The sequence below is a fragment of the Sitophilus oryzae genome, unplaced genomic scaffold, assembly GCF_002938485.1.
Source record: "Sitophilus oryzae breed Bouriz unplaced genomic scaffold, Soryzae_2.0 scaffold_460_pilon_pilon, whole genome shotgun sequence".
NCBI classification, from domain to species: Eukaryota; Metazoa; Arthropoda; class Insecta; order Coleoptera; family Curculionidae; genus Sitophilus; species Sitophilus oryzae.
The window spans coordinates 95,741-120,796 of NW_022147041.1; the positions used below are offsets into that span (position 1 = coordinate 95,741).

Sequence of the window (25,056 nt, forward strand, 5' to 3'; positions counted from 1 at the left end):
ATTATATGGGGAATGTCATCGATGTTCATTTCCAAGCCAACTGGACGCCGTTTTTATTCGATCATACGGTATATAAGAGATATTAATAAGTTAATAAGAGACACAATAAAGGAGGAAATAATAGATATATACAGGGTAGCCCATCGAAAACGTTCCGCAAGGCATAACGGCCAGGGTAATTTTTTTTTGCAGAAAATTCAAAAACACGTCAATTTTGTTTGTGAGGGGGACAACTTTTGCCCCAAAAATGATTGCAAAATCTTCAACCCTCTAAGCGGGGGTGTCATTTCCCAATTTTTTTCAAATGGGAAGGGGGGTCAAGTGGTACCGCAATGAAAAGAGCTTTCTATTCTCTATACTTTCCCGCTTCGTTTTTGAAAATCGGTCGAGTCATTGAGAAAATATGAAGGATTGAAATTTGAAAATTTTATATAAACATTTATCAGAGTAACGATAAGGATAAATTCCTTCGACCAATTTGCAGTTTTTTCTTATTATTTCTAGATGTTTACGCATTTTTTCCCTTGCCGGAAGGTTGAACGATCAGGTGCGGTAGTTGCTAGATAGCTGTTCTGTGACTTGTGCGTTGAAGCGGTTGAAGTTCTTTTCAATATCGTTAAACTTTTTAACAATTATGGTGTACTCACTTGCAGAAAGAGTGGAAATAATCGAACTTTATTTTAAAAATAATGAATGTGGCAATCGGGCTGCGCAGATATTCATTGAACGCCATCCTGACAAACAACTTTATGGCAAAATTGTTCGCAAGTTAGTAGCAAAATTTCGCGAAACTGGTTTCGTTATGAATAAAAAGAGGCAGAGGGAAAATCCTGTAGTAAATGAAGCTAAGGTATTCGTATTGGGCGAAGTTGCCATGGATAGTACGCTGAGTACAAGAAAATTAGCCAATGAGACCGGCGTGAATCGTACAAATGTCTAAAGGATATTAAAAAAAACACAAGTTCCACCCGTACAAAATTCAGTTGGTACAAGAACTCAACGAAGATTATTTTGATCGTCGTTTGCAATTTTGTGAAACTATGAGTGAACGAGTGGCGAATGATAAGCTTCTATTTAATGTGTGTTTTTCGGATGAGTGTACTTTCTTTTGAACGGTGTAGTTAATCGGCACAACTGTCGATACTGGGCTCAGAACAACCTCAGGGTTTTTCACGAGGTGCACACCCAAAACCCTCAGAAATTGAACGTGTAGGCTGGTATTTTTGGAAATTCTATTGTGGGTCCTTTTTTTCTTCCTGGAAATCTAACAGGTGATATGTACCTGGATTTACTGAAAAATACCATCGACCCAGCCCTAACTGACATCATAGAGAACAATCCTGGATACGTTGAAGCGGAACTAATATTTCAACAAGACGGTGCGCCTCCACATTACTCTCAAAATGTGCGCAATTATTTAAACAATAACTTTCCCGGTCGGTGGATAGGACGAAGGGGTGCAGTTGAGTGGCCTCCCCGGTCACCCGACTTGACTCCTTTAGACTTTTTTCTATGGGGACACATAAAAAGTAAAGTGTATAGCACTCCACCCGCCTCATTAGAAGACCTGCGAAGACGAATAATTATTGATGTTTGTCGCGAAGTGACCCCGCAAGTTCTTCAGAATGGTCGAGAACGGTTTGAAAATAATTTGTATTACTGTATGGAGGTTGGCGGGCAACATTTTCAGCATTTGATTCATTAATTAGGTAAGATTTTTTTAATTAATTCAATTTATGCGTTTTTTGCAAAAAATACTTTTCAAATTTCAATCCTTCATATTTTCAAAATGACTCGACCGATTTTTAAAGACGAAGCGGGGAAATATAGAGAATAGAAAGCCCTTTTCATTGCGGCGCCACTTGACCCCCCTTCCCATTTGACAAAAGTTGGGGGATGACACCCCCGCTTAGAGGGTTGAAGATTTTGCAATCATTTTTAGGGCAAAAGTTGTCCCCCTCACAAACAAAATTGACGTGTTTTCGGATTTTTTGAAAAAACAATTACCCTGGCCGTTATGCCTTGCGGAACGTTTTCGATGGGCCACCCTGTATGGTCGCGGTGATTAACTTCCCCCTCCTCTACAATTTACAATCTGCTGGTAAATAACTATTGAAAAATAATTCTATTTTACGAGTCAATTTTGTATATGCTTTAAAATTAATATACACAACAAATAAATATTTTACTGGCTTTATTTTTATTTTTAAAGATATTCTGCTATACAAGCAAGCGAAACTTTGGGTCGGCGTTGATATGTCTAAGAGTGAATCGCCATGGCGATCTAGAAGTTGAAGAGACCACAAATATGAAGTATTCTTATTAACCTCTTAATCCGACGCTAGATTTCATGCGCTTGGGAAAATACTTGCTCTTCTTTCTTTATTCAGTACATCTTATTTTGCTGAGCGTATTGACCGTATTGTCTCGCACACATGAACATCGGCACCCAAGGCGTATTTCAAATAATGTAAATCCAGAGTCAATACTTTATAATGTATTGAGTGAAATCTATTATAAAAACGCTTATATAAATAGACAAATATATCGAAAATTAAAAAAAACTTTTAAGCACACTGCCAATTTTAACATATTTAGTTAGTTTATAACTACCTTATCACTATTATTTCCCACTACGCATCTTCTTCCTGCAGACGATAAGCCTCCATCATCGTAATCTTTGTCGTCCCTCTCTCCGCCACCCCTTAATCTAATAACTACCACGATTATGATCGCCAGCAGTATTAGGGCTCCTACTACGCCTATTAGAGCTCCTAGAAGAGGAGTGATCTGTAGCAGAACCGGAGTTGCGGCTAAAAATAAATAAAACAATTATTTTATTTATTACATTTTCATATAACATGTTTTTAGTTTTTACTAATTAGCATATTGTTAATGCTTAGCTTTACAATGAAAACACACTACTCAACACAATTATCGCATAGTATTTAAATGAAGTAACTACCTATTACATATTTCTAAATGAAGCATAACATATTTCTAACTGAAGCAGGCCGACTACTTAGTTGCAAAAGTGAAAACAATACATTTTTATGGAGCCAATCAGCCCATTATTTGATTGCATTGCCTTAGGCTATACGCTGACAGGCAATTTATAATCGACCGACCACTTAGTTGCATATATATTCCTACGGAGCCGCGCTCACATGCAATCAAATAGTCGGCCGATCGGTTCCATAAATATGTCTTGTTTTCAATTTTGCAACTAAATAGTCGGCCAACTAAAAATTACAGATCAGTGCGTAGGTTTACTGTTTCGAATTTCCCTTCACAGTATCTAAACTATTTAAAACTGCAAGTCAGGGAATTCAAAGTGTCTTGTTTTTCAAATTAATATTTTTTTTTAAATATGCGATAATTGTTTGAGTAGTTTAATTTATTATTTATTTTTAAACTAGTTGCGTTGCTACTTGCTTATTTTTTAGAAATTTGGAGTAAGCATTAATGCAAGATAAAGAAAGTCTTTCTATGTATATTAATAATATTTTACATATGACTAAAATTATAACAAGTAGCGTATGATAAAAAAGCGCATCAAAGACGGCTGGGGAATGACAAACGATGATACTTTTGGCAAAGTCGATATCTAGACGTCCTTTAATTTGTACTAAAAATTCGCATAAAACTCGTATAGAAAAATTAAAAAGGGATAGAACGTTTCCAGACACACAAAACTACAAAGTTTTATATATTGTGTTATAGAGATTTTTTTTGTTATTGTGTTATGATTTTTTAAGCAGTTTACAGCTAAATTATTTGACTTTATAATGTCTCTTTCTAAATGAAAAATGAAAGTTGCCATCTGTCAATTATACGATATAAAACAAAATGTTGATATTTTGGTGAAAATTTGAAACACCCTGTGGAGCACGTTAACAAGGCAAGGCATTTAAAAATAATTTTATTATCTAGGTGTACCTTTTCTCGATAGTTTGTTTTTTGGTTCATCTCAATAACTTTATTTTTGTTTATTAGATAGATATTCGCTTGTGAAGAAGACACTAACATTGTTTTGTATTTTTTACATTAAAACCATGCCTTTGCTTTTGTTGCTAGAAAGAGCTACTAAAAAGTCAAATATTTTAGCTACAAATTTCTTAAAAAATCGTCAAAATTGGCCCACTAGAACAAAATATATTAAACTTTAAAATACATCAAAATTTAAAGGTGCCCGTTTTTCGTGCCGGTGAGTGTATTTCAAAAAAAATTCTCGAATTTTAAACTGCACCATTTAAAAATAATTTTTAATCAATATAAAAAGAAGATACAACCTTCTTAATGCCAACTGGCGGTAAGCGCCATTACCTCGACTAGGGTTTGACCTCGCCAAAATTATCATCGAGTGTCATTCCCCAGCCGTCTTTGACACCGTTTCTTTTCGATCGTGTAGTAACGCATAGTAAACGCACTTTGCGTTCAATAAAGACAAGAATTGTAACCAGTACTATCGGAAAGTTACATTCTATTTAACTTAAAATGTTTAATATATTTTATAGCAGGAGAAAAAGACAGTTATAGTGAAAATATAAATGTCACGTTCATATAAACAAAGATCGACAGAAAACATTTGTTAAAATATGAATTACTACAACATATTAAAAAAATGTTAAAAACATTTTTTCAGCAAATGGCAACTGTAGGGAAAAAGAGCTGGACTGATTTTAATGACCTTTGGTTAGGTGGATTCGACACTGTCAAATATATTGGTCTCAATATTTCCAGACCATTCGGTCAATCAGTTATGCGTACCATAGGATTGACAAAAAAACTAGGTGGTAGTTTTAGCCGGGTTAGCTAATTATTACAGAAAACCTCAGTTAAGAGAGTAAGACCACTCATACCAGAATATACAAACATACAATCTACCAAATTAGTTATTTTTATAACATATTAAGGGATTATTAGTTATGATCAATACTAAAACATGGCGAGTTTTCCAGGACAAAAAATTAGACATCGAGAAACTAATAAATGAAACCAAAAATTATAAAAATTACAACATTTATTATTATAACTAGTCAATTTTACTGTAAATTAATGATATTGATCGTTAGAATTAAAGTCTTAAGAAGATAATTTATATTCCCAATTCTCATGCAGTTTGAGTTTAAGATGATAATTATTGACAATGATAAATATTTTGCCCAGAATTAATTCTCTTTTAAAGGTTATTATTGTCTAAATTATTTTTTTTTAATTATTTTTTAAATAGAGTATTAGTCTGAATTTTGCTATAACCAGGTGTTTTTCAAAAGAGGCTCACCCCTATAACAATTTTATTTTTTCAGGTAAAAAAACGAGTTTTCGTATGTTAGTATAAGACATAAATCAGGAATCATGTATTCAGTTATTTTCGGCAACTTCCTGTTTCACCGGAAATAACTACAACTTTTTATTTTTAAATGGTGTCCTCATCCACTATATTTTTTTTACTTTGTTCAATAGAACATTCTGCATAGATTGGCATTTCATATGCCATCTTTTGACATTTCTTGGTAAATGTTATCTTAAATTTCAATCTAGAGAGCCATGGCTGTGTTCATAACAAAAATTTTAATCGAAATAGCAAGTATGTCGTACCAAACTATTCGTACTACATACATACATGCATACATACTATTCGTAAAAACTGAGCCACCCTCGTTCCATTTGAAAAAAATATGATTATAAAAAATTATGATTAAACATACGAATGGGGCATCTAACAACTGGCCAAGAAACATATTGAAAAACATTAAGCTATCAAATGAATCTTCCAAGGCACATTGATTAAAAATTAGTAGTTTAAAAAACAGCCACGGTACTCTAGATTGAAATTTAAAATACAATTTTTTTAATTGAAAATGTCAAAAGTTGACATATGATATGTCATTCTATTCCTTCATATGGATATGCCATTGTAAACAGAATGTCATTTTCTATTACCATTTAAAAATAAAAATTGTGGTCATTTCTGATGAAACAGGAAGTGACAGAAAATAATTGAATACTTGAATCCCGATTTATATTATAAACTAAGTTACCCAGTCTCGTTTTCTTGATTGAAAACGTAAAAAAAGGTCCGGTATAAAACATCCGGTATAGCATCAAAAGTGTTAGATTTTCAAAATGCTTTGCAATATTAATTTGTCTATTATCCCTTCACCAATATATCTGAACAAATCTTACCCCTTCCTTGAGCAACCCCTTTAAGGGGAGCATAAATAATACAAGCGTCGCTCGCTATGGATTTTTCATCGATAGTTCTAACAAAAATTAAGACGTCTTTTCTTTCACTAGACAAAGTCGACAAAGAGATATCTTCGGGGTTTTGTGAGGTGGCAGTACCAATTAAAAGGCGACTGGTGGCATCGTATATCTGCATGAGATAGACGTTTCCCGATTTTTTCCGATACGCTTCGACTACTTGGCAACTAACTTGGATTTGATAACTCGTATGCTGGAGGATGGTACAGTTTTCCGGAGGCATTGGCTTACTAGACTGATGCTTTTCGGCTAAGATCACAATCAACAATTAGATAATTCAAAGTAACGCAATTTTTAGAAATTTTTATACCGGGTGCATCTCAAAAGTTAGGCTCACCCTATAAGTTTTTTATTTTTTCAGATAAAAAAACGAGTTTTGGTATGTTAGTATATGACATAAAATAAGGATTGATTGACGTATTCAATTGTTTTTCGTCACTTCCTGTTTCACCGGAAATGACTACAACTTTTCATTTTTAAATGGCATCCTCGGTATTTTTTTACTTTATTCGATAGAAAATGACACTCTGAATACAATGACATATCATATGTCAACTTTTGACATTTTCGGATATTATGGTTTATTTGATATTGACATGAGATTCATAATGACAAATTGACTCGAGATACCGAAGTGTGTGGTACCAAATTATTCGTAAAAAATGCATTTTCCAAATATGCTAATGAGCCACCCTCGTTCCATTTGAAAAAATTAAGATATGATTAAAAATACGATTTGGGCATCTTTTAACCGGCTAGAACAAGACACTAAAACATTAGAAAATCAAATCTATTTTTCCAAGGCTCCTTGATTAAAAATTAGTTTTTTTAACACAGGCACGGCATTCTAGATTGAAATTTAAAATTCAATATTTTTTAAGCGAAAATGTCAAAAGTTAATATATGATATGTCATTCTATTCAGAGTATCATTTTCTATCGAATAAAGTTAAAAAATTCCGAGGGTGCCATTTAAAAATCAAAAGTTCATTTCCGGTGAAACAGTAAGTGAAGAAAAACAATTGAATACGTCAATCAATCCTAATTTATGTCATATACTAACATGCCAAATCTCGTTTTTTTATCTGAAAAAATAAAAAAATTATAGGGATCAGCCACTTTTGAGATGCACCCGGTATGCATATTACTAATCCTGGGATTAAATTCCTGGTCTCAAATGTACTCCCATTGTTCAAACATACATTTCCAACACTCAACTGTAATTATTTAAACCATCATCTAAAACTGTTCTATTATTATCCCTCAATCAAGAATATTAAGATCAAATTTTCCATTCTTATAGAAAACATAAAAAGACACAGTCAAAGTATATGCACCATCATTACTAATATGCTGGATGACAGTGCTTATACAGGGTGGCGCCTCTCATTACAAAAATAAAAAAGTAAAAAGTAAAAGTTTGTATATCACACAGCCACCTAGATTTTTTCAAATAATAAAGGTCTACTGACGCAAAATCATAAAAATTAAAATATCTAGGAAAATCTTTGTCTGAGGGGCAGGCAACCTTAATAATATTTTCGAGATATATAAATTTCCCAGTGAATACCAGAAAAATATATTGGGTGTTCCATTTAAAATAAAGGAGTAACTTGCTTTTAAAAGTGACTAATGTTCCGTATTAATTTTGTCTTACCTTGTATAACTTTTCGGGTCAAATTTCAATTTAGTTTAACATACAATGGTGACTGTAATTAAATATCAGGATATACAAGGTCAACTAAAATTTAGTAGTAGGTAGCTGTTATCGAAATTTAAAATTTACTCTTCATTTTCACAAAATGTGAAATATGTCAAAATCCTTAGGTTTTAGGTATATGCTACTTTAATAAAACTCATCTTTATTTTTTTTAGAATCCGAAAATCAATTAATATATAGGGTGTTCCATTAGAAAAAACACAACTTTGATGTGTAACTTATTTTGGGGACACCCTGTATAATGCTATATATTTTTATAAAATGCTTACAGTTAATCTACATAAGCTGCCAAAATTTCATTTGGATATAAACTACCTTTCTCCTTGAAGCTTCCGCGGCGTACGAGAGACGCCACCCTGTATATGTAAACCGTTCATAAAATAAGGCGAACAGCAAACGGCAACATTGTTGAGTATGCGAGTTGACTAGTGGGACGTAGAAGCTAGTAACAATATAACACAACAATAATAACAATACCAGCAATATTTCAGTATGTCAAAAACATAAAATATGAAAATTTGAAGTACTTATTAATCTATATTTGTTTGGAAAATAATCTAAAAATTTAAAGCGATGGAATATGACAAAGAAGAACCCGATGACACAGAAGAAACTGAAGCAAAATCAATACCAGCAATATTCAAGGACCAGGTTCTAGAGTTTATTATGAATATTCTACTGGATCATCCCGAAGACATTATGGAATACGGCCAAAGCTATTTTAAAAAAGTAGAAGAAAACAGGCGTACCACCATAGTTTATGATTTAGTCAAAGTTAGCAATGAAAATTTAACTGGAGGTGGTCAAAGAGATACAGACAATGTAGATAATACGACTCGTAATGCAGAGAATGATTCAGAAAAGATAGTTAGAAGCATTAGTGCGAATTTCAGTTTTTGAGAACCACCTAGTGTACCACCTTCCACATTCGTTTAAGCATGGCAGAATTAAAAAACTATTAAGCCTTAAGGACATGTACTATCAAAAAAATATATTGAGAAAAGACAAACATAGTGTACTTTAATAAAAAATTCATAGATTATTAATGCTTCCACTCAGCCCAGGGAACTTCCAAATAGAGATTAATATTATTAAAAAAATCGCTATCAACAATGCATGTGTTTTCTTATTGATAATACAGGGTGTCCCAGAAATAAGTGCAAATATTTTAAGGGGTGGTAGATCTGGTCAAAAGAAACATTTTTTCTCTTTACCGTTTTTCAAATAAGTCCAAAATAACCGAGTTATTTTACTTTGAAAATTTCCAAAAAAAAATATTTTTTTGCTAAAATTTTGAGAACCACTGGATCTTTTCTGGATTTTCTTTTATGTAAATTTAAGCTACTGGGGCAATCCACAGATATGGGACAATTTCAAGCCAGAGCAAAACTAAAAAAAAGAAACAAATAATAATTATTAAATTCACTCGTATGATAGATGTGACCATTAATGACATGGTGTACTATTCAGCAGCGATCAATTATTAATATATTTTTAAAACTTTGATATAAAAAAGTTGGCCTGCCTCGGAGTTGACAACTGCTTGTTTATTACTCGTATATTATGTATATTTTATTTAAAATACGTTTTTATAATGAAATTTTAGTAGTTAGAATTTAGAATGACTAATATGTAATCAAATAAACGAACAGTAAAATAATAGTCAACACCGGGTCGACTAGTTGACATGCCTTCTGATATGTTTACCCGTAACCCTTGTTGCCCGTAAAAATAAACCTATTTTGGGTCATGTTTTGAGGAGTAAGTTGTTTTCCAAGTAAGACCATGTAAGAGCCATAAGTGAGCTGGGAAAGAATTTAGGCAACTCAACACAGATAAGGAAAGATAGAAATTCCTTCTTAGAACATATACTTTAGATTTTGTAATTTTTTTACATAACTTTTCTTTCCCGCCAATTAAAACAACATCCGTTTTCATTAACCACTTCCAATACATCGATCGTTTCTTCCTCAAAATATAGGAGTTAGATCCAATTTTTTTGTCTATACGTTTGTATATTTCTTCAATAAAACGGTGTTCTTCTGCATTTCGCTTTACTCATTTTTCTATACAGTGTTGTTCACCACATACGAGACGGAGTATTGTAGCTAAACGATTATATTTTTACAAATTTCAAGTTTTGGGTTCGATGTAGGACTATTAGAGGTACAATTTAAAAATAATTTTACAAGATACAGAGTGTCCCAAATAAATAAAAAATATCTTAAGTTGTATTTTTTTAAATGGAACACCCTGTATATTATTACATTTTTAGTTTCTACGATTAAAATAAAGGTAAATTTGATTAAGGTTTATTATACTTAAACCTAACCGTTTTTGAAATATTTTCAATTTTGTGAAATTGCAGTAAAAATTTTAAGGCTTCATTTCTCCAAGGGTATCAAAGTTTTTAATACTAAATATTTACCGAAGTTTATTTATTGATCAGTTATTGTGTTACAATAATAAAAATAATACTACCTTATACAGAGTGTCTAAAAATTTATTTAAAATAATTTCTAGCTTTAAACGCCAATAACTTCTTTAATTTAAATGGAATGCCCTGTATATTTTAGGAGAATCAGATGCACAATTTAATTGTCTATCAAATTGTATTATACCATTTTTTACCTATCCCTACAAGTTTTCGTAGAAAATGCATTTTCTTATAATTTAGACTTCATTTATCGATATACCCATGGAATATTGACATTGAGATTGTTTTTAAAGCAACAAATGTACAAAATGTACAGGCCAGTAATATTATCGTTTTTAGCAAAACGATAATATTACTAGCCCATTTTTATGCAAAAAGAAAACTATTTAAATCTTTATAAAAAAGTATACCATTAATTAAATATAACACCATTATTTCCGCCCATATACTAATTAATTACATAGTTAATTGTGTTGTGTTAATAAATTATTCTAAATAAATGTGGATTTGAGTCAGAAATCAATATAATAATAAGTTATCACAATTAAAGTCTCTGTTGTTATAAATAAACATTTATTAAAAAATGAAATATCATTTTTAAGGTGTTACTTTTTATCACACTGTCTAATACCCATATAAAATTCAGTTTTTTAGTATTTGGAGCAATTATTATTAATCAACGCAAACAGTCAGTTCATGTAGTTTGAATACTGGAATCATATATTAATTGGTCCTCTTTAACAAATATTTAAACAGTTTTTTTTTATTTTTTTAATGAAATAAACGAATTATATCGACGATATTAGTATCTGTACTCTTTAAAAATTTGGTACATCTTTAAAAACAATCTCAAATGTCAATATTCCGTGGGTATATTGATAAATGAGGTCTAAATTATAAGAAAATGCATTTTCTACGAAAACTTGAAGGGATAGGTAAAAAATGGTATAACACAATTTGATAGACAATTAAATTGTGCATCTGATTCTCCTTAAATATACAGGGCGTTCCATTTAAATTAAACAACCGTTTGAAGCTAATAATTATTTAAAATAAATTTTTAGACACTCTGTATAAGGTAGTATTATTTTTATTATTGCAACACAATAACTGATCAATAAATAAACTTCAGTAAATATTTAGTATTAAAAACTTTGATACCCTTGGAGAAATGAAGCCTTAAAATTTTTACTGCAATTTCACAAAATTGAAAATATTTCAAAAACGGTAAGGTTTAAGTATCATAAACCTTAATCAAATTTACATTTATTTTAATCGTAGAAACTAAAAATGTAATAATATACAGGGTGTTCAATTTAAAAAAATACAACTTAGATATTTTTTACTTATTTGGGACACTCTGTATCATGTAAAATTATTTTTAAATTGTACCTCTAATAGTCCTTCATCGAACCCAAAACTTACAATTTGTAAAGATCTCATCGTTTAGCTACAATACTCCGTGTCGTATATGGTGAACAACCCTGTATATTTTTTTGAACTTTATACCCAAAGAACCGTTTTAGCTTTCTGGTCCCTTCTTGAAAGATTGCCAGTTTTATAATTTTTGCCCAATTCTATTCTTTTCTTCCATCTTTGTCTTTCATTTATCTTCAACTTGTTCTTCTGCATTATGCTTTATTTTTATCCAACGAAGTCGCTGTAGCTCCGTTTTTCTTCTTCGGTTTGAGAAGTTTCTCTTTTTTAACTGATTAAAAATACAAATTTTTTGAAATTTAGCGAGCGCAAAAGCTTAATTTAAAGCCGATTTCATCAACTCCGAGAACACCAGTCAACTCCGAGACACTCTGAGACTCGAAGTTGAATGCTTCGGAGTTGATATTTTAATACTTTTCGAATTATAAATATTATATTCTAAATGATATATCTGTTACAAATATAGGTGATTATCTACATGTTATATGTATGCATATGAAGACAATAAACTTTAATTAATTTTTAAAAGTGTGTTTTTAATATGAGACTCGGTGTTGATTATCATTAAACATACGCTTGCCTTTTTAACCACAGAACGTTACACAAAATATTTTGGGACTAAGAAACGTGCTCTTCCATCAGCAACTCTATATCAACTGATTGAATCGCTTCTTTCTTACAGGTGTAAAAAAGTGGGGTTTGCTGCATTTGATGTCTTTAACGGCTTTTTTGAAGTGCCTCGGTGTTGACCACAAAGCTCGGTGGCAAATTTCTAGCTAACTTTTCTATATGTATAGTAGCTTGTTTTAAACTATTTTGTGAATGTAAATATATAAGAAAGTATTTATTTTTTATTACTCTTATTGACAATTATATACAATTTAAAATTTAATCATAACATATAATTATTGCGGTAAAAACGTGGCTGGTGGCAGCTTCGGAGTTGAGATTCTTGCCAAAAAATGGTGAAAAAAATGGGTAATATCTTTTCTTTTCGTTTTAACAAATGTGGTCCCAAATAAAACGTCCTATTATTTGTTCTAAACTATACCAGATAGTTCGGATTTCAATATTATTTTTGTACTACAGTCCAGTTAACCTAATTGTCCCATTCCTATGGAATGCCCTTACTATCTATGTTGCCATATTAAAAAGAAACTATGTTTTAGAACTTAAAACTAATAATTAATGGTAATTTGCAAAAAATACCTCATAGGCGTGTTTCTGAGGCCGAAATATACTACCAGTTAAAATACTTGCACTTATTTCTGAGACACCCTGTATAATAACAAAAAAATAATATTTTTTTTTATTCCGCCAATTCTGTAGATAATAGTAATTATACAGAGTGTTTCAAAAAACATGTGCCATCTCTCGTGGGGAGATTCCCCACGCAAAAATAAGATCTAATTTTAATATCAGCATAGATCCGATTCTGCTTTGTTTCGCAGCTACAGAGTGTTAAAGTTTTAATCATATTTCGATTTATTATAACTTTCTTCCAAGTACTTTTAGTGATTCGAATGAAATTTTGAGGGTAAACGTTATTACAAGTGCTACATATTTTACTGCTAAAAAAGGGTCGATAAATACATCAGGGACTTGCATATGGGTTATCACTGGAATATTTGAAAAAACATGTGCGCCATGACTTTTTTTCTTTTGATATCAAAATTGTGTAGGCCGTTTAATGTCAATTAAAAGTTAGCTCTTAATATTTTGTCGAATTCGGCCTCCTTGATGAGATAAACGCAACTGTATTAATCACAATTAATAAAATTAATAAATTATATGTTTTACGTAATTTATTACTAAATATTATTACTATTAGTCCAACCTACAGCAATTTCAAATAAAAAATAATTGTATTTAAGATAATTACAAAAAACCTAATTTTAAAATTTTTAACATCCTGTAACTCTAAAACTATGCATTTCCATACCCATGTTTATATTATAGGAACTTTTTTTCATATTTTTTTATGAAGAATCAGTGAGTACTTATTATAAATTTTCGCTAACTAATGATATTAATTTTTTTTAAAGGTTCCTATTAAACTTGGATCAAAGGCAAATTAATAAAATTGCGTTTCCTCATCAACGATGCCGAAATCGACAAAATATCAAGAGACAACTTTTAATCGGCATTAACCTGATTACACTATTTCGCTAAGAAGAGAAAAAAAGTCAGTGACGTACTTACTTTTTTAGAAAAAATATTCCAGTGATAACCCATATGCGCGTCCCTGGTGAATATGTTGATACTTTTTTAGCTTTAAAATATGTAGCATTTATATAGTAACTTTTACCCTCAAAATTTCATTCGAAACAATAAAAGTACCGTATGATCGAAAAAAAAACGGCGTCCAGTTGGCTGGGAAATGAACATCGATGACATTTCCCATATAAATTTACATCTTTGAATAAGAAGACTAAGGAGCATAATGCAATCCATGTATTCATGCATGGTTGTATAAAGGTAGTAAATCTAGATGGAAATTGTGGCAGAACTTAAATTAACAGTGACACTATCGCGATTTATCGAAAAAGACTCTAACAGAGTTGGTTGTGTAGCGTGCCGTAGATCTCGGCAAAAATCGAGTGAAATAATGGTAAACAACTTTTCGCTAGTAAGTGACTATACAGAGTGGCCCATCGAAAACGTTCCGCAAGGCATAACCAAACCAAACCAAACCGCATCTGATCGTTCAACCTTGTGGCAAGTGAAAAAATGCGTAAACATCTAGAAATAATAAGAAAAAACAGCAAATTGGTCGAAGGAATTTATCCCTATCATTTAGTCTGATAAATGTTTAAATAAACATTTCAAATTTCAATCCTTCATATTTTCTCAATGACTCGACCGATTTTCAAAAACGAAGTGGGGAAATATAGAGAATAGAAAGCTCTTTTCATTGCGGTGCCACTTGACACCCCTTCCCATTTAAAAAAAGTTGGGGGATGACACCCCCGCTTAGAGGGTTGAAGATTTTGCAATAATTTTTGGGGCAAAAGTTGTCCCCCTCACAAACAAAATTTACGTGTTTTTGGATTTTCTGAAAAAAAAAAATTACCCTGGCCGTTATGCGGAACGTTTTCGAAGGGCCACCCTGTATAATATACATACGTGTAGTAAACCAATCATTTATGAAATTCACTTAAATTAACTATATATATTTTTTCTTGCATTTTTGCTTTTATTTACTACTTGTCAAAGATTTCTGGTTCAGGAGCGTATCGGATATTTGTGTTAATAAATAATTATTATAACTTATCTATTTTTATTAGAATTTTATATTTTTATAACAATTTTAATAACTACCAACATTTATTCACAACGTAAAGTAAAAAAAAATTATTGAGTCTACACCACGTCTACCCTATATCATAGTTTTACATTTTTTAAATAAAATTAGAACGGCACTGATAAACCAGAATTTAAGTCGGCCATATTTGAGGCCCATCGCGGTGGACCTAAGATTTTGATATGCTCCTTCCTTAGTCTTCTTATTCAAAGATTTACATATAAAATGACAGCGATCTTCATTACATAGCCATCGCTGACGCCGTTTTTTCACGATCATACGGTACTTGGAAGAAAACTATAAATCGAAAAAATATTAAGACTTTAACACCCTGTAGCTGCGAAACAAAGCAGAATCAGACCTATGATGATATGAAAAATATATCTTATTTTTACGTGTGGAATCTGCTCAAGGGAGATGGCACATGTTTTTTGAAACACCCTGTATGTGTAGAGATAAAATTATTACTTTCATTAAACTTGAAATATCTAAATGCCTGTTTTTTTAATACTAATATGGCATATGTTGATAATAGAAGTCTCACAAAAAAAAACAATAAAAATTGTGTTTAAACTATTTCTACAAAGACCTTTAATATGTCTTTTAAAGACCCATTAATACTAGAGATGGGCAAAACTGCGATTCTTCAATCGCAATTGAAACTCCCATTGCGATTTTTAAATCGCAGCGACTGTAACCTGCGATTGCGATTTTAATATTTACCAAACCAAATTATTCGTAAAAAAATGCTTTTTCTAAATTTTCCAATGAGCGATTCTCGTTCCATTTGAAAAAATTGAGATATGATTAAAATACGATTTGAGCATCTTTTAACCAGGCCAGGACAAGACGCGAAAAACTATTTTTCCAAGGCATATTGATTAAAATTAGTGTTTTTAACACAGCCATAACATTCTAGATTGAAATTTAGAATACGATTTTTTAAGCGTAAATGTCAAAAGTTGCCATATGGTCTGCCAATGTATTTAGAGTGTCATTTTCTATCGAATAAAGTAAAAAAATACCGAGGGTGTCATTTAAAAATCAAAAGTTGTAGTCATTTCCGGTGAAACCGGAAGTGAAAAATTGGAAGGAAAAACAGTTGAATACGTCAATTTTAAGTTTTAAGGTGAATCAATCTTGAGAAACACCCGATAGACCGGGTGCGCCTCAAAAGTGGCTCACCCCTATAACTTTTTTATTTTTTTAGTTAAAAAAACGAGATTTGGTATGTTAGTAGATGACATAAATTAGGATTGATTGGACGTATTCAATTGTTCTTGGTCGCTTCCGGTTTCACCGGAAATGACTACAACTTTTGATTTTTAAATGGCACCCCGGTGTTTTTTTACTTTATTCGATAGAGAATGTCAGTCTGAATAGAATGACATATCATATGTCAACTTTTGACATTTTCGCATATGGTTTATTTGAAATTATAACATGCGGTTCAAAACAAAAATTTGACTTGAAATACCAAGTGTGTGGTATTAAATTATTTGTAAGCACCCTCGTTCCATTTGGAAAATTTGAAATATGATTAAAAATACTATTTCAGCATTTTCTCACTGGCCAGGACAAGACACTAAAAACATTAGACGATCAAATCTATTTTTCCAAGGCTCCTTGATGAAGAATGAGTGTTTTTAACATAGCCATGGCACTCTAGATTGAATTTTAAAATACAATTTTTTATTAAGCAAAAATGTCAAAAGTTGACATATCATATGACATTCTATTCAGAATGTCATTTTCTATCGAATAAAGCAAAAAAATACCGTGGGTGCCATTTAAAAATCAAAAGTTGTAGTTATTTCCGGTGAAACAGGAAGTGACCGAAAACAATTGAATACATCAATCAATCCTAATTTATGTCATATACTAACATACCAAATCTCGTTTTTTTTTCTGAAAAAATAAAAAAAATATAGGGGGTGAGCCACTTTTGAGACGCACCCGGTATATTATGATCGAGGCCCTAGAAAACAATACCTCTATAAATAAATAATATCAGAGACAATTCAATCGCAGTTTACAATAAAATGCTTTAATAGACCACAAAATTACATTCGCAACAAAATCGCAAATCGCAGCTATAGGCTGGTTGCCTAAAATGAAACTCGCAAATAGAAGAAATTGCAATCGCAGTTTCCTATGAGAGCGAATCGCAGGTTGCGATGGCGATTTTAAAATCGCTGCGATTAAATCGCAGTTTGCGATTTTTTGCTCATCTTTAGTTACCACCCAACAAATAAAAAATAATACAAAAATAAAACGGATAATTACCTATGTGTTTTTCAGCGCCTTTGAGCGTAAACGCTGATAAATGTGTGACTGAACTTCTTCCTTTCTTATTAGCAGCATATAGTCCTATGTCAAATGCTGCACTACTTTCCAAACCTGTGACGGTAAATACGGGAGCTTTTGAGGTTACGTTGCTCACTAGTTTCCTGTTCATTGTGTCGTAGACCTCCATGATAAATTCTTGCTGCAAGCCGCCATCATAACCTTCGGAGCATTCCAGAAACAGTGAGTCGGTAGTTTGGTTGGAGATGGAACAGTTGGACAAGGCATCTGGTTTACCTTAGAAAAATAATATATATACATTTACGCTAATAATAAAATCATCATCATTTAGCTTATTCCGTCCACTGCTGAACAAAAGCCTCCCTTAACTCTAGATTTCTTTCTCATGATGGTGAAAACCCATACATATTGCCAGTATTATTAAGTCAGGATTCTGTGGCACAAAATAGAAAAAAAAAATAGAAAGCAGAAGAAAAAAAAAATAACAACAAAAATTTAAATAATGATAATGCAAAAAAAGTATTTTCAACATAACCTGGGGTTTATACTTTAGTAGAAACTTTTTTAATATCTTACGTGGACCAGATAATGATTTAGGCAAAGACGCAGCACAACCTCAATTATGTTTAGTGCATATGGCTAAGTGACTCTTAAATAATGGAAAAGAATATATAAAGGTATGAGTTTTAATATTCAGAAATTTCTCATTAACTTTTGTGAACTATCAAGTTATTCAATCATTAATTTTGTGTTTCCCTACAGAATCTGCATTCGCCATTGTTTCTTAGCTTCAATCTATTGAGGTGTTCATTGAGAAGATAGCGTCCTGTTAAAACCCCCATAATAATCCGAAGATTGTTCCTACTTAAATTAAGAAAATTTTTTATTTTATTTGGTCGTAATTCATGAGAAAAAAAACTTTGATACATACAAAATATTTACATGCTATACACTTATAGGTCAGACATATAAACGGAGTATGTAAGAAGCCTTAGTAAAATAGGATGTTTCGCGGTTACTTAGGAAGTTAATATGGAATTGTAAAAAATTAAGTAACTGTTATTAAAGCAAGTTATTAAGTTATTAAAGCAAAAAAATAGGGGAATATATCCATTTCTACAGCGGAGTGTGCAAAAGCAAACGAGCAAAACGGGGAGTATCAATAGCTATACACAAAAAATACAAAAATAACATAAGAACGTGGGAAGAAATAGATGAACAAATAATAACACTAGAAATTGAGAAAAACGGACACAACATAGTAATAATAGGAGCATATGCACCTAGCAAAGATGCTGATCATAATATTAAAGACGAATTCTATGATAAGCTACTAAATACAATACTTAATATAAACGACAAGAAGGAAATTTGTATACTGGGTGACCTTAACGGCAGAGTGGGTCAAAAGCAAAATGATCTAGTCGTAGGACAACATGGGGAACAACCAGTTAATGATAATGATCACCGAATTATCAACATGTGTGAAAGTTTAACATTAAAGATCATGAACGGATTCTTCCCACATAAAGAGGTACACAAGTTTACATGGGTCCAAAGAACAAGAAGGCTCACAAACAAGCTCTATAATTGACTTTTTAATTCAATTTTAAAAAACCAATTACGTTAGGGTATATCGTGGCATAGAGTGCGGTTCTGACTATTATCTGTTGATGGCCAAAGTGGTAATTAATTACAGGAGCTCACACAAGGAGAGAGAAGAGCACACGGGCAACCAAGGAAAGGTAGATTCGGTTAATTAAAACTTGGATAGTCTCAGACATGAATCAGTACAATTTCTTTATAAACTTAGACTGGCTTCAAAATTACAAAATATACAAATGGAACAAATTAATACCGAAGAGTTATATAAAACCATTAAAGACTCTATACATCAAGCAGCCGAAGAAGCTTTAGGGTATCAAGAATATCGATGTACACAAAATCCGGAATGGTGGTCTGAGGAATTGGAAGAGCTTACAAAGAAAAAAAGAAAGCTTATCAGAAGTGGCTACTTACAGAAAACCCTGAGGATCAGATAGCATACAAACGTTGTAATAGAGAAGTTAAAAGAATTGTACGCGAAAAGAAAAATGAAAGTTGGGACAGGAAATGCGAATACATCGAAATTTATATGGGCGGAACAAAAGTATCAGAGGCGTGAAAAGCAATTAAAAATATTCGACGAGAAAATAAGCAATCTGCTCATATAGATATGATAAATATGAAAAAATGGCAAGAATATTATAAGATCTTACTCACAGAAGATTGAGAACACTTCATAGAACCAACAGAAGAAATTAAAATCACACAGGTGGATACAGAAAACATAAATATAAATGAAATAGAAAAAGCTCTTAGGAATATGAAAAGTGGCAAGGCCTCAGAACCAGGAAACATTCCCATTGAACTGGTAAGACACGGACCAATATATGCTTTTTAACAAATGTCTCATACGAGGAGATAATATTCCTACAGACTGGAACATATCATATATTAGTTCCATACATAAGAAAGGAGATAGGAAGGTGTGTGAAAATTACAGAGGTATCAGTGTCACCAGTGCAATTGGGAGGTTGTATGGTAGAATTCTGAAAATGAGAATTGAAATGGAATTGCAACAGAACTAGAGGAGCAAAGGGGTTTTCGCGCAGGAAGATCGTGCTTAGAAAATATTTTCACCTTACAACAAGTTATTTAAAAGAGAATAGCTCGAAATTTATCCACCCATCTGATTTTTATCGACATTCAAAAAGCATATGATACGGTACCCTTAACAAAACTTTTCATAACATTTATAATCCATCCATAACATTTATAAAAACGCAACAAGCGCCGTAAAAATTGGCAAAAATATATCAGCACCCTTCAATATCTCGAAAGGACTTAAACACGGTTGTTGCTTGTCGCCTACTTTGTTTAAAATTTATGTCAAGGAAGCTCTGGATGTATGGAAACGTAAATGCTCAGGAATGGGGATACAGATTGGTAATCATTGCTTGACAACCTTGTTGTTCGCCGATGATCAGGTTATAGTTGCTAATGATGAGGAAGATATTGACTATATGCTCAGAAAATTGAAAGAGGAGTACGCAGAATGGGGATTGAAAATAAACATGACAAAAACAGAACATCTAAAAATGGCAGACGATGGACAAGTAGACCGGAGCTTAGAACTCAGCAATATAAAACAATGCGAAGAATACAAATATTTAGGAACTATAATATCTCAAGAAGGAACATCAAACTGACAACAACAACATAGAACACAACAAGGGCAGAAATGTATCCGAATTCTAAATTCGGTACTTTGGTCGAATAAAATAAAATTAAAAACTAAAATGACAATCTACAAATCGATAGTAGAGCCTATTTTATCGTACGGGTCAGAAGGTTGGCAATTGACTGAAAAAAACAGAAAAAGAGTGGATGTGGTAGAAATGGATTTCTTGAGAAGAGCGTGTCAGATATCAAGAACAGAACATATTCGAAATGAAGATATAAGAAGAAAGACAGGAAAGGTATTCACAACTATAGACAACATAGAAACAAGACAACTTGTCTGTTATGGACATGTGATGAGAGCTGGGGAAGAGCGATGGCCAAAAAGAGCTATAGAATATGCCCCTAGAAATCGAAGGAGAAGAGGAAAACCAGTGATATCATGGGAAGAAGGAATTAGAAAAACAATGAGGGATAGGGCCATTAGAGATGACGAATGGAAAAACAGAGAAAAATGGCGATCGAAATGCGGGATGCGGCAGAGGCGGTAGGACCCCCGCTATATATAGGGGATATATATATTAAAGCAAGTATGGAGGGGGGGATTTTTCAGATATCATTTATAATAGTGTATTTAAGACCTGTATCAATTTTCAGCTCTATGGGAATTATTGTTATTTAACCTCCTTTTTTGTTTATTTTTACTGCGGTATGAGGAATTTATAGAAGAAGATGTAATTTTCACTAAAGAGCAAGATAACGCACAAAATCACAATTTTTTCGATTTTTACTGACAGTTCGACAAGCGAAAAGCAAAACGATCTTTTCGGGTAACCGTTTTCGAATCGCTTAGTGATTGTGTCAAATAAGAATACCCAAATCGTTAGTTAAATGGGCGCTATGCGGAAATTAACGTTAGATACGCTGAGCGTCTAAAAGCGTTTTGTATTTTCTAAGTTACAGAATTAGGGCCCTCTGACTTCCGTGTTTAAATAAGTACAAGTGATTGAAAGTACAATAAATAATAGTTACCTGCTGGTGTCACATAAAATACGCATGGTTCCTTTTGCATGCCTATTTCATTTCTGCCATAACAGAGTAGTGTTCCGTAATCTTGTTCTGTAACCGGTTTAAACATTGCTATGCTCCTGGCTTTTTCTACATATATCTAAAATAGATGTATGTTAACATTATTTTAATGAACAAGTTAAAAACAAAAGTTTTGAAATCCAAATCCTTGTTATTTTAGAACAAAAAGCAAACGGAGAAAATTCCAAAAAAATGTATGCATTTTTCAATAAAAACTGTTGTAGAGAAAAAATAACTAGACCTACTACAAAAATTCATTGCCAAAATGGAAAGCTATGAATATACCTTAGAAATGCATAGTTTATTCTCAAAAGTTAATATACGGTAGTAACATAAAATAAAAATACACCTAACTAAAGCTAAGATTACAGTATTATTAAACAAATACTGTAGTTAATAGAATAATTTATTTTACTATTTCGTTTTTTCAGGTTTATAATGTAATAAATAAATTACTGGCTATCTAACACTACGCCAATAAAAGTTAAATTATTTTCGAAACAAAAATTTGTAACAGCAGATATTGAAAATTTTACGTAAAACATTTAATTTTAGAATCAATACATTTAGAGGAAAAAAATTCCAAAAAAGAGTTACCAAAAAAATGTAGATACAAAAGCAATCAAAACTCATTAGTGTTACTTCCTGTCGATTGAGTGTTAGTATTCTCTAGCGTTTAGATGCTGAATGTTTTTTGGGGTTAAGTATAATGGCAAATATTTTAATTTTTTGTTACCGTTTTGTTATCGCTTTCTTGTAATTTTAAGATGATTGAATCAGCTTAAATATGGAGGTGATACAATATGATCCAACTTCCACCATGTATAATAGAACGGTTTTTTAGTAAATGAACGACAATTTAGTAAATGTTACTATCTTACTCGACTGTTCACAATTACTAGAAAAAATAAACAATTTTTTACACATTTACTGATCCAGTACGGAATTGTTTTTATTTTTTACTGGATTTTGACTGGACATTTACTGGATTTCCAACTTTCACTGTAACATATGCTTGTATTTTACTAACTAATGTAACATAATTTATTTTATAAATCATCAATGTTACAAATTGTTTAAAAAAATTATGTTGGTCGGTTAACTACTAACTCTTATTTCTGTTACGTCTTTGAAACGTCTGAAAACTTGAAAACTATAAATACATTTGCCCATCGAATGCACAAAATGTCTCATTTAAATTTGTATTTTAGCACGTAATTACTTACTTGACTTTGGGGTATATCAAAAGTATCTGCCGAATTGTTGAATTTCCAAATAAATTCCACATCGGTTGGATTAGCTTCAAGTTCGCATGTTATTTTGGCAGGTTCGTGTCTAGCAACGCCGAAAACCTTGGGTTGACCCGGTCGACAAGTCGGAATAACTAAAAGGAAAGAACAAAACTTATAATAATAAAGACTGATGATTTATTTTTAATTTGTGCAACTACGGGGTGTCTTAGACCGTACAGGAAAACTTAAATATAACAGTTTTTCATCTATTAGTTTTTAGTATTTTTCTTAAATACTTTTTCGATATAGTAGAGTATTTCTGTATTATGGTACGGTGTAAGCGTCAAGTCATATTTTTGCTATAGAAATAAAGATGAAGAAAAAGATTAAACGGCCTAGCCCTCAACAACTCGCAACCGTATACATCAGTGTACACTAGTGCCGACACACATACTCACTCACATAAACACACCTACACTGGTATTACTGCCTTCAGGCTACATCAGTACGGTAAAGAATCAGGAAGCGATGAAACTGATCCCAAAACACAAAAAATGGGTTATTGAAACTTGATTTGATTTCAAGAAAGCAGCTTTACATATTTCCTTAATAAAAATCAATAAATTATTTTTGTAAAAGTGTTAACTTGAAACTATCTAATGCACACGTAACATGTACATGTAACATGTATTTATTATCAATCAAAAATGCCTAGTACTTGTACCTACCGAAAATCGCGATCTCGAAAGCAATAGCGACCGATCAAAGCGCGACGGTAGGTACTTACCAGGTCCAGTTACTACTGTTCGCAACCGACGAAAACTCGACCCTACGAGCCCTCCAGCAGTTGCGCGACCACTGGCACTGGAGTGAAGTACACGTCGCGATTTTAGGTCGTTACCAGTTATATCTCTTCGCGACAGACGAAGCGGTCGCGATGGCGCGATGCTACGTACTTGCCAGTTCCAGTTAGGAACTGGCAAGTACGTAGCGTCGCGCTACCTAAGCTACTGTTCGCGACCCTAAGAGCTCGACGCCAACGGCTGCAGCAAAACACGGCGCTATGCGGTTCGAGCTAACTCCAAGAGCGATTATAAATAATTCATTTGCAAATTATAAATAATTTATAGTTTTGTCGTTATTATGATCGTCGTTCTTCAGCAACAGGTACCTGATTTGTTGTGGAGCGCGACTCGACGTTACAAAAATACCGCTCCAAAATCGCGTTACTCAAATACCGACACATCGCTAGTACATATAACTAAGTGTGCGAACACAGTGCAAGCAGGTTTGCCGCTTACTGGTAGTCAGCGCCAATCTGGGCACCTATTCTTGACATCGTTCGCAACTTTGTATCGTTCGCATCACGTGTATTGTTATAAACAGGGTATCCCAGAAATAAGTGCAAGTATTTTAAGGGGTGGTAGATCTCGATTAGAGGTGGGAATTCTAGTTCCTTGCGAGGAACTAGTTCCTTAGTTCTAGTTCCTTCAGAAAAATAGTTCCTTGAACTAGGTCCTTAGTTCACAATAGTTCCCGACTAACATTGACATCCCCGTTGCTTGCTAATGGATTTCGTTTTCAGTCAGAACTATTCACCCCCCAGTTTACTATTCAAAATTAGACAGATCATTATAATTTTTATAATGTATGAAATATAAGAACACGTGTAAGTGCATATGTTAAAAACATATAGGTAAGTTTTATAGCAGAAAAAAAAATTAAAGAAACTCAAATGAGAGTTTAAAAACTATATCACAAATCAATTGGAGGAAATAATACGAAAAATGTAGGAAAAAATGTATTTTTCCCCACTTCAAGCTTTTTGTTTTTGTCTAAAAATTCAGAATATCTACTTCATTTTATAAGATATTTCCTAATTTTAGGGACCTAAAGTGAAACATTCCCATAAAATATTTAAAAAAATGTGGTAATAACGCCGCGCCGGCTGTGGCAATAGACAAGGCCGAATCCATCGTCGTCTCCTTGTATTATATCGCGGATCTGCCGACTGAATAGATTCCCGTGAACTAGTCTTTTAA

The 25,056-nt window shown here is 32.5% G+C and overlaps 1 protein-coding gene across 1 annotated transcript in view; it reads right to left on the minus strand.

Moving 5' to 3' along the window:
* The window catches only part of LOC115885855, a 335,423-nt gene that overhangs the window by 12,162 nt on the left and 298,205 nt on the right, over window positions 1-25,056 (minus strand). The window contains exons 8-12 of the mRNA XM_030904879.1: window positions 23,009-23,166; window positions 21,726-21,861; window positions 17,451-17,747; window positions 6,190-6,516; window positions 2,614-2,813 (exon numbers count right to left, since the gene is read on the minus strand). Coding sequence (XP_030760739.1) covers window positions 2,614-2,813; window positions 6,190-6,516; window positions 17,451-17,747; window positions 21,726-21,861; window positions 23,009-23,166 — 1,118 coding nt within the window. The remainder of the gene's footprint in view (window positions 1-2,613; window positions 2,814-6,189; window positions 6,517-17,450; window positions 17,748-21,725; window positions 21,862-23,008; window positions 23,167-25,056) is intronic.